General features: G+C 54.2%; 2 protein-coding genes across 4 annotated transcripts in view; one reads left to right on the plus strand and one right to left on the minus strand.

Moving 5' to 3' along the window:
• Positions 1-483: 483 nt before the first annotated feature.
• Positions 484-12,351, plus strand: part of PELP1 (proline, glutamate and leucine rich protein 1) — a gene marked incomplete at its 5' end in the record, with an annotated part of 37,231 nt that continues 25,363 nt past the window's right edge. The window contains one exon of the mRNA XM_082861137.1: positions 484-535. The remainder of the gene's footprint in view (positions 536-12,351) is intronic.
• ARRB2 (arrestin beta 2) lies at positions 830-9,230 on the minus strand. Of its 3 annotated transcripts, none has more exons than XM_082860644.1 (15): positions 9,140-9,230; positions 6,211-6,241; positions 5,520-5,580; positions 5,363-5,407; positions 4,936-5,090; positions 4,585-4,644; positions 4,148-4,215; positions 3,879-4,014; positions 3,545-3,629; positions 3,197-3,269; positions 2,765-2,902; positions 1,988-2,071; positions 1,823-1,902; positions 1,654-1,744; positions 830-1,360 (listed from the first exon to the last, which is right to left on the minus strand). In XM_082860644.1, the coding sequence occupies exons 1-15, from the start codon at positions 9,160-9,162 to the stop codon at positions 1,267-1,269; spliced, it is 1,224 nt and encodes a 407-aa protein (XP_082716770.1). In that variant the 5' UTR covers positions 9,163-9,230; the 3' UTR covers positions 830-1,266. The 3 variants fall into 3 exon arrangements, with proteins under 3 accessions (XP_082716770.1, XP_082716769.1, XP_082716768.1); XM_082860643.1 differs by having other exon boundaries at positions 1,654-1,708; positions 4,936-5,132; XM_082860642.1 differs by having other exon boundaries at positions 4,936-5,132.

Genomic DNA, 12,351 nt, shown 5'->3' on the forward strand with positions numbered 1-12,351 from the left:
TGTTTGCTTCGGTCACTGCCAACCCTATTCTATGCCTGGCACATAATAGGGGTTTAAATCAAGATTGTTCATGGAATGAATGAATGAGCCTTAAGAGAAAAAGGAGAAACATTGGGCTACAGGAATGGGAGTGGGTGGTGGGGTGAGGGATGTCAGTGGAGTACTGCTAACTCCCTCCAGCCTAGCCTGGGGCTTCGGCCAAGCCTCTGGGAGTCCCTGATGGATGTCAGAGGAGCAGCAGTAGGATGTATCTTCTTGGACTTGTCCACAGCAGCATGACTCCCTTTGGCTGCCCAAAGCCTCGGTGTCTGTGTTACAGTGTAAGGACCAGGCTCCACAGAGATGTGTGTTGTGTGGCTTCTGCCTGCAGCCGTGGTGCTGCTCAGCCCCAGGAGTGGACAGCTTGAGCAACCATAAAGAGCAGTGGAAATGACCACACCTGGTCACGACAGGTCACCATGCAGTCGTGTGTGTCAGCTGCAACAGGGAATGGCCTGCCCTGCGCACCTCCCAAGAACATCTAGTCTGCAGGGAAGTGAGTTATTATTCCCTCTGTAAATGAGTGAGTTTACTTTGTGGCTTTACCAAACTCTACCTTTGAGTTGGGACTGACCAAATCAAGTTTCCATGTTGACCTTGGAGCTCAGGTACAGCTCAACCATTCAGTAAACGTTTACTGACAGCCTATGGGCCGGCCAGGTGCCACGTGGGTGCAGAGAAGAGACTGTGTCCTCACTCACAGCTAACAGTCATGGGTACGCACACTATGTGCTCCTTAAACGCTGCATAGAAAACACACAGGCTCGTGCCTATTAAAAGGTTTATTTTCTTCTTTATGCTCAGAAGCAAAGAACTGGCCTTGCCCCCCAAAGGGTCTCATCCTGAAGGAATGGGAGGCAGAGATAGTGACAGGAGGGGGTGTTGGTGTGAGGTTGAATGTGGGAGCTCTTCCCCCCGCCCTTTCCCTACTGTCCTCTTCAGTGTCCCCCTCCAAAACATTTAGGTACAAACCCAGCTTGCCACCCACTGGGGGGCTGGGGAAGCACAGCCGTAGTCAAAAAATTAATGCCCACGATCCACAAGAGATGGGTCCAGTGTGTATCTGGTGGGGGATAGGGGAGGGAGGGAGGGGAGGGGTTGGTTGAGGAAGCCGCTGGGTGGAGGGGAAAGGACGAGAGGCTGGGATCCCCCCCGGTGACAGTGGGGGTCTTGGTCCTGCCCCTACGTCTCCCAGCACCATCCACGCCCTTCTTCCAGCCCCGTTTCCTAGCAGAACTGGTCGTCGTAGTCCTCGTCCTTCATCCCCTTCAGCCGAAGCCGGGCAAAGTCCTCAAACACGATGTCGTCATCTGTGGCATAGCTTGGTGGTGGAGAGGAGGGGTGAGGCGAGGGCTCCAGCCCTCCTTCTCCACCTCCCACACCCCTCCCGGAGACAGAGGTGCTGGGGCAGCCGCGGGGCTGGAGGTATTTGCAAGAAGGGACAGAGAAGGGGAGGTAATTGGCAGCTCACATGGCTAAGTCCTCTCGATTGGATGCTTCAACCATCCCTCCCCCAAGAGAAAAACAATGAGGGGCAGAGGGTAGGTTTGAACGTTACAGGAATCTCTATCCAAAGAGAGTCAAAGCTAGGAAGGTAGGGGGTGAGTCTCTTACTTGGTATCAAATTCAATGAGGTTGGTGTCCACAGGGGCATCTGTTTCAGGAGCAGCTGAGGGGAGGAGGAGAGTGGGGGGGTGGGGGGTTGCTGAAAGGACCGGCTTTTTCCTCCACTGGCCTTGCTTCAGGCCTTCCCTTGCGGGGCTTGGGTGGGTGGCAAGCTCACCTGACTGGGGTCTGGGGAGGGTGATGTGGTCATGGGGTTTGGGGTGCATAAGAACAAAAGGCAGTTCCACGGAGACATCCCTGGGGAGAGAGAGAGGCACGGTGATGAGATGACACTGCAGCGCCAGAGGAAAGCCCTGCGCCACCGCCCCACCCCAGCACTCACCCGCCTCGAGACACCACCAGCTTCACCTTGACCCTGTAGGACACCAGGATTCCCAGCACCTCCTTGTTGGCACCCTCCTTAACGCTGCAAGTGGGAGGGGGAGTTGGTCCAGAGCCCATTGCCCTGCGCCCTAGGCTGGTCTTGTGTAAGGTACCCGGCTGCGTCCTTCCTCTCATCTTCTCAGTTCTCTCCAGTAAAAGCCCAAGTCCTTGTGACCCAGCAGCCCTGCACTGTCTTGCTCTCCATGAGCCCTCTGACCTCACTTCCTGCTCCCACGCTGGCCTCAAGGCCTGCTGTGTGTGGTCGTGTACAGAGGCGCCAGTGTGGGTGAAATCCAGCCCACCCTTGGCGGAGCCGTTCCGAGAGGCACGGGGCCCGCAGAGGCCAGCAGTGGCTCTGTGGCCCCTCCTGCCGCCTCAGACACACGGGGCCGTCTGCCTCCGCGTCTTTGTGCCTGTAGTACCCTCTTCCCCTGTGCATCCACAGTACCTACTTCCTTTATATCTTTCCTCAGAATTCACCTCTGGATTACGCGCCCCCCCCGCCCCCGCCGCGGCTTTATATCTCCTTTCTCTGCCTTGCTTTTTCTCCTCAGCACCTATGACTGAACATGCCTTATATTTTGCCATTTATCTGATCTGTCTGGCCTCCGTCTCCGAGAATGTAAGAGATGTTTTGGGTCTGTTCTGTTCACCGATAGAGCCTGGCACACACCTGGCGTGGAACGAGTGTCTGCCTCCTGTGCTGCAGGACTCCCCTCCCCCAGCCCCCCCTCACATGGTGCTGGATGCCAGGTTGGTGTCCTCGTGCTTGAGCTTCCCGTCCAGGGCGAGACCGCGCTTCTCCCGGTTGTTGCTGAGCAGGGGGGTTATGGTGTACACCTTACAGAACGTGGAACTGGGCGACACCTGGTCACTGGGGGATGGGGACAAGAGAGCGAGACTCTGGGGGCGCAGGTGGGGTCAGGGGGCAGCTCCCACCCCCAGCAGCTTCTCCCCGGTCACTAGCCCCTGCCCTCTTTGGGCACAGGTCACAGGGAGGAGGTTTCGGCTCGACCTGCTCAATAAAATGAGCAGCTCAGAGCCACTCAGCTGGAGGGCATGCCCTTGTAAGTGGAGACAGTTCGGGAAGAATTGCCCCCCAACCTCACGTTCCCTGGGCCTGCTCTTGCCCCCTGAGGTTGGGACCCAGGGCTGTTGTGCTACTCACTCTTGTTCGATCTGAGCCACAGGACACTTGTACTGGGCGGTGCTGAAGAGGCAGATGTCGGCGTACTGTCTCACTGTGGGGTGGGGTAGGGCCAAGCAGCTCCGCATGGAGTGCCGGCAGCCCCCCCGCCAACTCCAGACCCAGGCAAGGGCCCCGGCCCCTCTGATGACCCGCACCCTGCCCCTAGCAGTAACCCCCACCCCCATGTCATCCTGGGACAGACAGCCTGAGTCCTTTGAGCCCCTCGGGTCTCCCCACTGGGCTATGTCCTGGGGCTGAGCTGATGCCTGAGGCCACATTTGCAGCAACTCCCTCCCCTAAGACACTTTTCCAACCCCCATGTCCTACCAGAGACTTTGATCTTCTTGACAGTCTTGGTGGAGTTGTTGGTGACGTGGACATTGACATTGAGGGGCTCCCCATGGTAGTACAGCTTTTGAGTAGGGGGGTCAGGTTAATCGGATCTTTTTTCACTGGTCCCATTATTAGTGTGCCCCCTGACACACACACACACACACACACACACACACACACACACACACACACACACACGTTGCTAGGCCTCCTCCCTCTAAACCCAAGCCCACCCCCAGCTAAGGTGGCCTCCTTTAAAAACACCATCCTGACATGTGGCTTCACCCCTCCCCACCCCGGGTCTGCAGCAGCTGGGTCCCCACCCCACCTCCTTGTCCAGGGAAGCCTCAAGGTGGAGGGACCGGTCAGACATGAGGAAGTGGCGTGTGGTTTCAGCCGAAGGCTGGGGGCCGGGTTTCTCTGGGGCAAACTGCACCTTTCGGATCACCAGACGCACGGAGTTCCTGGGGGCAGAGATGAGGGGTGAGAGGGTCAGTCCTCAGATGCCCAGACACTGGCTCCCGCCTCCCACAGGGGCCTGGGGCTCCTGGGACCCAGAGGGAATGGTCAGACCTGAGGGGAGGTTGCTTCTCTCACCTTTTGTGGCTTTTCTCTTCTAGTGATTTGGCACAGAAGGCTCGAATCTCAAAGTCTACCCCACAGGCCTTGGGAGGGGGAGAAAAGGTCACATCTTACACAAGGCCTCTGCCACTGCCGCCACTCACTTCCTTCCCACTTCCCTGTCTTGGCCATGGACTCTTGCCCCATCATGGTCTGAGGAGCGTAGGACCTGGGTCTTCCGCCTCTGCCTCCCCGAGGCCCGGCCCAGCAGAGGCTCGGTCCTCGCTGCACAAGATGAGCCCCTCTACTCAGGGCCGTGCAGGTCAAGAGCAGGAGGTGTCGCAACTGAACAGTGACCATTCCATACACCCACTGCCATCGGGGACATTTCCCTATCCTTAGTCCCACCCTGACGCCTCCTCCCACCCCCCGGTGTGTCCCCTGGCTCTTGCTGGACCCTGTTCCTCCCGTACCTTCCCTGTGTCCTCTGGGCCTGGCTGCAGGGTGACGGAGCAGGGCAGGTTCTGGGGTATCTGTGGCAGAAGAAAAGAGTTCAGTTCTTCCAGAAAGCCCCAGAATCTTCCTCCCAATCTCAACTTAAGAGGTTGGAGGACTCCTGGAGAAGAGAAAGGAAAAAGGAAGGGGCCCTGGGGGAGGCAAAGAGGCAAGGGCTTCCTGAGTGCAGGGTGACCCTGAAGCAGGGGTTCTAGGGTCCCTCCTCACTGTTTCTCCCAGACCTGCCCTTAACAGGTGCCTCACCCCCCCACCCCACCCCCAACACAGTCCCAGACGCCTTGCTCTGCAGAGGGTGGGGGTGTCCTCACTGTGAAAAAAAAGGGGTGGGCATGCTTGCCCAGCTTCCTCAGCAGCCGGTCCTGCAGGCGGGTGGGGGGCCGGGGCGGGTTGGGCGTTGGGGGGAAGGCCTGGTAGTTGGCGATGAACAGGTCCTTGCGGAAGGACAGGCCCAGCACATCCAGGTCTTCGCGGCCATAGCGGAAGGCACAGGTGAGGGTCACAAACACTGGCAAAGGTGGGCAAGGTAGGGTGGTCAGGAGCCCCCCTCCCACAGTCCCCTCACCTCCTAGCAGCAGCTGCTCCTTCCTCAGCAGCATAAAACCTGCCTGAATCCTACTCCTGGCTTCCGCCTCGGCCCTCCGTCTCCCCAGGGCCCCTCTCAATGCCAGCCCATTTCATTTCCCCACCTCCCTCTTTCCCTCCCTCCCCTGGGGCCCCTGGACTCAGGGCCAGTACCTTTGCGGTCCTTCAAATAGTCAGGGTCCACTAGCACCACGCCATCTGGGAAGGGGACACATGAGCTCAGTTCCTGTCAGGGCCTCTCCTCCATTCCTGGGCCCAGGAACTTCCTCCCCTCTTGGGGCACATGATGCCACTTTCTGGGCACACTTACCTACAGGATCCACTTTGTCCAGGTGATCTACAAAGTCCCGCTTGCCCAGGTACACGGTGAGCTGAGGATGCAGAGGGGTCACAGGGAAGATTGGGTAGGCGGGTGGCAGGGCTTCAGAGCCCTCAGAAGTGGCTGCCCTGACCCTGGTCTTCCCAGCCTGGGGTATCTGAAGGAGTTTCTCCTGGTTTCCTCCCAGTGGGGTTGGAAGAGGAGAGTGGTGGGCTTTGCCGGACTAGCCAATCTTGAGGCTTTTTAACTGCTCCCTAATATCTTTTCGCACCTCTGAACGCACACTGTGTGTGCGTGGGTCCAGGAGGACCTGGCGCTAGGCAAGCAGTTAGAGAGCCTCACTGCATGTCCTCAAGGACTTCTGGGATAAACAGGCATAGCTTGGGGGGATGTTATCTGTTCCCAGCCCCTGGCACCCGTGGGTTGGCTCCTAAGAGGGCTCCAGGCGTGAGCTTCTGGCCCCTCCCCCTTGGTCTCACTTAGGGACCCAAACTGAACTGAGCCTGTCCCCACCCAGCCCTGTTGCTGGCTCAGGCCTTTGCGGCAAGGGGCTTCAGGAGGGAAGGAAGTTGGCTCTTAGCTGTCACAGGAAGTGGGGAGCTTGGGGTTGGGGACTGTCTAGGGCAGGCTGGGCCTTGTGAGGGCCCAGGGAGGGTTGGGAGAAGCACTGTGGGAGACTCACCTTGCAGTTGGGACTCGACTTCTTGAAGACCCTAACAAAACAGAAAGGGAAACCCCACTGCCTCCCTCAGACTCAGCAGGGACCCCGGTGCCAAGACCTTGTCCCTCCCAGCCTGAGAAGCAGAGGTCACCCGAGATTCCTGCCTGGAGGCTTTGGGGCCTTACCTAGCCCTACCTGTTCCCACTTCTTCCCAGAAGGAAAGGTAACCAGAGGTCCTTAATGCTCCCAGCATGGCAGCCCCTCAAAGCTGGTTGCCATGTCAATGCCCCCCCACCCCCCGTAGTTCCCCTCCTCCCATGGCAGTGGCCACTGGTAGCCAGAGGAACCACTCAGGCTCTTCCCAGAGGACCTCCCCCAGGGGAACCTGAATGGACAGGTTGCAGTAGTGTCTGTGTAAGGCCTAACTCTCTTTCCATCTCTGGTCTCCACCTCCCACAAGAGCTGGAGTACTTGAAAGAGCGATGGCTCTAAAATGGTTTCTATTATGGGCAGTACCTAAGTGTGACCCTACTCTCCATTAACCTCCAACTGTCCCCATCTCTGATCTCAGCAGCTTAAAAGCTTATTTGTCTTTCAAGGCCCAGCTCAGATATCACCTCCTTTAGAAAGCAGGTCCAGCCCAGACTCTGGTCACTCCCTTTTTTGGGATTCCTGTCACATGTTGTTTATGCTTTACCTATGGTGTGATAGCGTGCAAGGGCAGTTAGCTGTGTATCATCTATCTCACCAGATGGACTGTGAACAGCAGAGGCCTTATTAATTTGGGTGTCCCCAGCACAGCACCAGCCATGAGACAAACATGAGGATGCTGGCTAACATTTATTGGATGAATGGTCTATGCTCAGCACTGTTGCAAGTATTTCATGTGTGTTATCTCATTTAACACTCTTAGCAACCCAATGATGGGAGATCCTAATGTTCCTATTGTACAGGTGAGGAGACTGAGGCACAGAAGAGGTCAAACATTTTACGTAAGGTCACAGAGAGTAAATGGTGGAATTTGGGTGCAAACAGGTATTCTGGCTCTTCATCACGAAACTATTGTACTATCCTGCCTCTGTTATTGGCATTAGGTTTGTTGGAGTGAAGGAGATTCACTTTCCAGTTGCTGAAACAATCAAAGCCTGGACTCCACCCATTGCTGGGAGGGTAGGGAGGTGTCTGGCAACCCCTGTGTCCTGGCCACTGTGGGCCTATTCTTTGCTGCACCATCTTACTCCTCCCAATCCACTCTGCCTCCGTAGTGATATCTGTGAAGGGTCCCCAGGTAGCAGAAATTGAAATCCTGCCAAGTGGCCCATCCCTCCTCTAACTCCACCACCCCAGTTTTTGCTATAACAACTTCACATGCCCCTTCTTCCCAGAAGGCCAAGCTATCCAAAGACTATGAGGCATAGGGTATGGAGGCCCCCAGGTATCCCCATCTAATAAAGAAGAGCGAACATTGGTAAGGTGGCAGCTAGGATAAGCACCCTATCTCCTGTCCCCACTTGGGGGCTGACTGCTGTGGCATCCTCCAGCTCTCCCTCCCCTTTGCTTCTGGTTTTCCTCTTTGTCCTAGTGTTTCTTCCTATTAGGAGTACTGGCAGAGGGTTGGGACAGCCACAATCCGTTGGACAACTGGAGTGTGGCTCTGGGGTAATTGCCCTGAAGTAGCTGCAGGGCACCTGCCCTTTAGATTCTAACCCAGCCAGCCTTCTGCAGGCTAGGGAGGAGCAGTGTGTATACCGAGGTTGGCATGACCAGAGAGGTACCCAGTGAGGGGGCAGGGGGCAGCAGAAGCAGATGCCCCTTCACACTTCCTGCTATTCTCTCCATTTCCTGTGGCCCAGAATTTGATGGGGGTGGGAGGAATTGTGCCAAGTCAGCAGTCCCCCTTTGGTCCATCCGTCCCCCTCCCTGAACCACATAACGGAAATCTGGGGCCTCCCTCAAGTCAGCAACTTCCCCTTTCTCTGTGTTTAACCCCTAATCCAGGACACCAATCCTCCCTCCGATCATCTCTCCAATATCAGTTGACTTAGTGCTCAGAAACCTATGCTTTCCTACTCTACGGGTGGGGAGTGGTAGGGCTGGTAAAATTGTTTTGCAGAACAAGTGACAGACCAGAACCAGGCCCCCATTCCTGATCCTCTCCGGAGAGAAGCAAATAGCCCCACTCTTTTTCCTCTTTTGCTCCTGCTCTCCAGGGATTCAGGCGTTCACCCACTGCCCCCTTGGGGGTGTTGGGTCACAACAGGAAGTGGATTTTGCTAGAGACCAAAAAAGAGAACTCGGGGTGTCAGTGGAAGGAAGGAGCCTCGATTGCACAGAAAACATCCGGGGAGTGGATGGCGTGCCCAGGGCAGACACAGCTTCCCCTCACCCCCGGGAAGAGGGGTAAGGCCCAGAATCGGGGAGGGTCGCCAAGCACTCTGCTCCACCAAGATGAAGCTGTGGCTCCTAGCAACCCGGGGGAAGGCAGAAGTTTGGAAGCGGAGCCACCCGGCCTTGGGACAGGTTGGGGCAGCCCGATTGCCTGTGGGTTACTGGACAGGAGGCGTTCCAGTGGCTCGGAACGAGTCTGGGGGGGGGATCCCCTCCTGGCATCCAGCCTGCCCATACCCGTCCCCTCGGGGCCGGCCACCTGCTCCGCCCTCCTCCGCCCCTGCATCGCAGCCTGTACTGGAGTCGTCCGGCCCCCACATCTCTGCGAGAACCCAGATGCAGGTTTCCTGATCGCCTTCAGCCCTCGCTTTCTGCATGGGCTGTGGCATGCGTTCCCCTCATCATCCCCGAGGACCTAGGCGTGCGGCCCCGGATAGCTGTCCCCTAGGGACCCAGGAGTCCGACCCCCGGATTCTCTCCCCCGGGTTCCTGTCTGGGGACCGTCCCGGCACCCGCCCCGAGCCGCCGCCCACGTCCCGCTGCGTGGCCCCACCTCTCTTACCTGGTCCCGGGTTTCTCCCCCATGGTGCGCGCGCCCGCCGCCCGCCCGGTTCGCGGCTAGCTCGCAGCCTCCTAGCCCGCTGCCAGGTCCCTGCTCCTCCCCGCGCCACTGCGCACGCGCGCCCCCGCTCTTTCTCCACTCCCCCCTCCCCCCTTCCCCCCCCCCGCCTCGGATCCTGGGGAACCGGGGCCAGATGCGTCAGCCCGGATCGCGCGCGCCACGGCGCTGCCCGCCCTCTCTTCACAGACACGCGCGGTGATTGGCTCCACCCGCTCCCCTCAGCACTCCAGCCCCACCCTTCCCGAAGCATCCCTCGCTGGCGCGCGCTGTCCCTACACCCTGCTCTTCCCGCCCATCTCTCCGCCCCTCCGCACCCGCTTAGGAACTGATTTGGCCTCCTCAAACGAAGGCGCCCGCCTTCCAAGAGATTAAAGCCCTCTGATTGGTTCCCTGCATCCAGGACCCTGCAGGGGTCCCCTCCCCTTTGTTTGCTTTCTCAGTGGCGGTGGAGGCGAAGGCGGTGGTGGGGGCGGTGCAGGAGCTCAAGCACAGTCTAGGAAGGAGGATGAGGAGAGGCACACGTGGGTGAACGGTTCCAGTTGCGTGATGCTCGCCTATTGCGCGCCTCTCACCCGCTCACCCCAGAGCTTGTAGCCGTCTTTGGCCCGCCCTCCCGCTTCTTTATTGTGGTGTGTCAGCTCCCCCTGGTGTCTGTCTTTGATCTTTGCAGGGTTACTTTTCCTCATTTCTCTTAACCACCCTTCTCCATCCGTTCATCAAAGCTAACATCCATTCATGCACGCCTGCATCCATCCATGCCTATTTTGTGCTAATCACTATGCTAGGAGATGGGGACCCAGACATGAATTTACATGGCCCCTGCCTTCCTTGTATGGTTGAGGAGACATATAAAGAGGTATTATGATTCTAGGAATGCTATAATAGAGGTATGACTCAGAAGACAAAGTGACTCCCAGCGCTTGACTGCGGGAGGGATGGAGGCAGTGCAGGCTGTCCAGAGGAGGGGACATTTGAGGACAATCTTTCTGAAGGGTGGGCAGAAGTTGAGAAAGGGTTTTCCAAAGAGAGAGAAAGGCAAGGGGCACATCCTGTTCTGAGGTGTCTATGGGGTTAGAGGGCAGGAGAGATAAGGCTGAGGAGGATGGCTGGAACAGGAGGGTGAAGGATATTGTATAGCAGGTAAAGGAGTGAGACAGGGGCCTCTCGTGGAGGAGGACACATGGATCCAGTAGTGGTTTTTTTAAGCCAAGGGGTGGCTTAAAATCTTCCTAAAGGATGAGATTTCTCCTTTAGGAAGATAATTATGGGCAGTGTGGAGGGTGGAGGGAGTGGGGCACAGCTGTTGTAGATGAAAACTAGTCAAGGAGAGATGATGAACAATAGAGTGGAAGGGAGAAAGGGGGCCAGGCTGAAGAGTCATTTTTAGGGCAAAATTGAGCGGACTGGGGGAGGATGATGGATGATGGACATTCCTAGACTTAAGGAGCTAACGTATTCTCTTTCTTCCATCTCTTTCCCCATACTCCCCTGTCTCCCCCAAATGAACTAACTTCACCCTTTTCCCTCCACTTTTCTGTGCAACAAAAAGTAATGTGCACAACAAGTTTCTGAAATCATCTTTAAGGTTCAAATACAGGCTTACTAACCAGCTGCTACTTCCCCACCCCCAGTTCTCCCACCACCTTCTAAGCTCACTCTTCACACCTTTCAAGCTTTAGCTCATGCATTTCTTTTAAACTCATGAATCACTTTTGTCAAAGGGGCATGACCAGAAGGTAATGAGATCTATATTGCTACATATCTAAAGTGATTTTGGAGCTGAAAGGTAGTGGTCTGCATGGCATTAAAGCTACTGTATTAAAAAAAATACTAATATAAAGACAACTTTAGAATATTAAAGAAGGCTGGAAAGAATGAAAGAGATACACCATATAATCATAGTGGGAAAAACCATCATTATAAAGACATCATTTCTCATATTGCCTATAAATTTAATGCTGTATCAAAATAATAATGAGACTTTATTGGGGGGGAACCGGATTCTAAACATTATCAAAAGAATCAACTTTCACATATAGTCAGGAAAATTCTGAAAAATTGGAGTGAAGCAGGCATTTGTCTTACCAGATAATTTGTTATGTTACGATAATTAAAATAGTGTTATTGGTGCAATCATACTAAACGTGGCAATGAAACAGAATAGTGTCCAGATACACACCCACATGGAGAAATAATGGCAGATTCACTAGATAGGGTTGGGACAATTGGCTATCCATTTGGGAAAAAAAGTTGTACCTCTCACACCTTAAACAAAATGAATTCTAAATGGTTTAAGATCTAAATGCACAGAATAAAATTATAAAAGTATTAGGAGAAAATACATGAGGATATTTTTATAACCTTGGAGGTTAGGGAAAGCCTCACAAGATATCAAACCCCAGGGCTTGAAATAATAACAGCTTACACTTTATGTACAGTATCTACCATGTGCCAAACATTGTTCCAAGCATTTTACAAATATCAACTCATTTAATCCTCACAAGCCTATGAGTGAATGTTCTACAATATCCCCACTTCACAGATAAAGAAGGGGAGGCACAGTTAAGTAACTTGCAGACTCACACAACTTGCAAGAAGCAAAGCTGGTGTTTAAACCCTGCAGTCTAGCTCCAGAGTCTGTGCCCTTAATCACAGCACCTTACTTGAAAAAGGCTAAGAAATTTAAAAATAACAAAATAAAAAGGCAAATTGGAAAAAATCCCTTGCAACCTTGCAACACAGATAACAGTCAAGAATACATTCCCTCATCTACAAAGAGTCCCTACAAATTAATAAGATAAACAACCCAATAGAAAAAGGGGTAAAAGTTATGGAAAAATAATTAATAAAGAAGGAACACAAATGTCTACTAAACATATGAAGTTACTCCATTTCCCTAATGAAACAAAAGAAATTGAAAGAAGGAGATATTCTTCTTCATTATTCAGTTGACAAAATTAAAAAATAAACCTAGTTTTGGGATGATGTATAAACTAGAGAACACTGTTCTACATGGTTGGCAGGGGTGTTAATCGATGCAAACTTTCTAGAGGGCATTTTGCTTAGTTCTTGTCAAAATTTAAACAGGCATTTTCTTACATCCAAAACTCATTCATTTATTCACTCAACAAATATTTATTGAGCACTTTTTA

This window comes from Leucopleurus acutus (assembly GCF_964270905.1).
Source record: "Leucopleurus acutus genome assembly, chromosome: 19".
In the NCBI taxonomy this organism is placed as follows: Eukaryota; Metazoa; Chordata; class Mammalia; order Artiodactyla; family Delphinidae; genus Leucopleurus; species Leucopleurus acutus.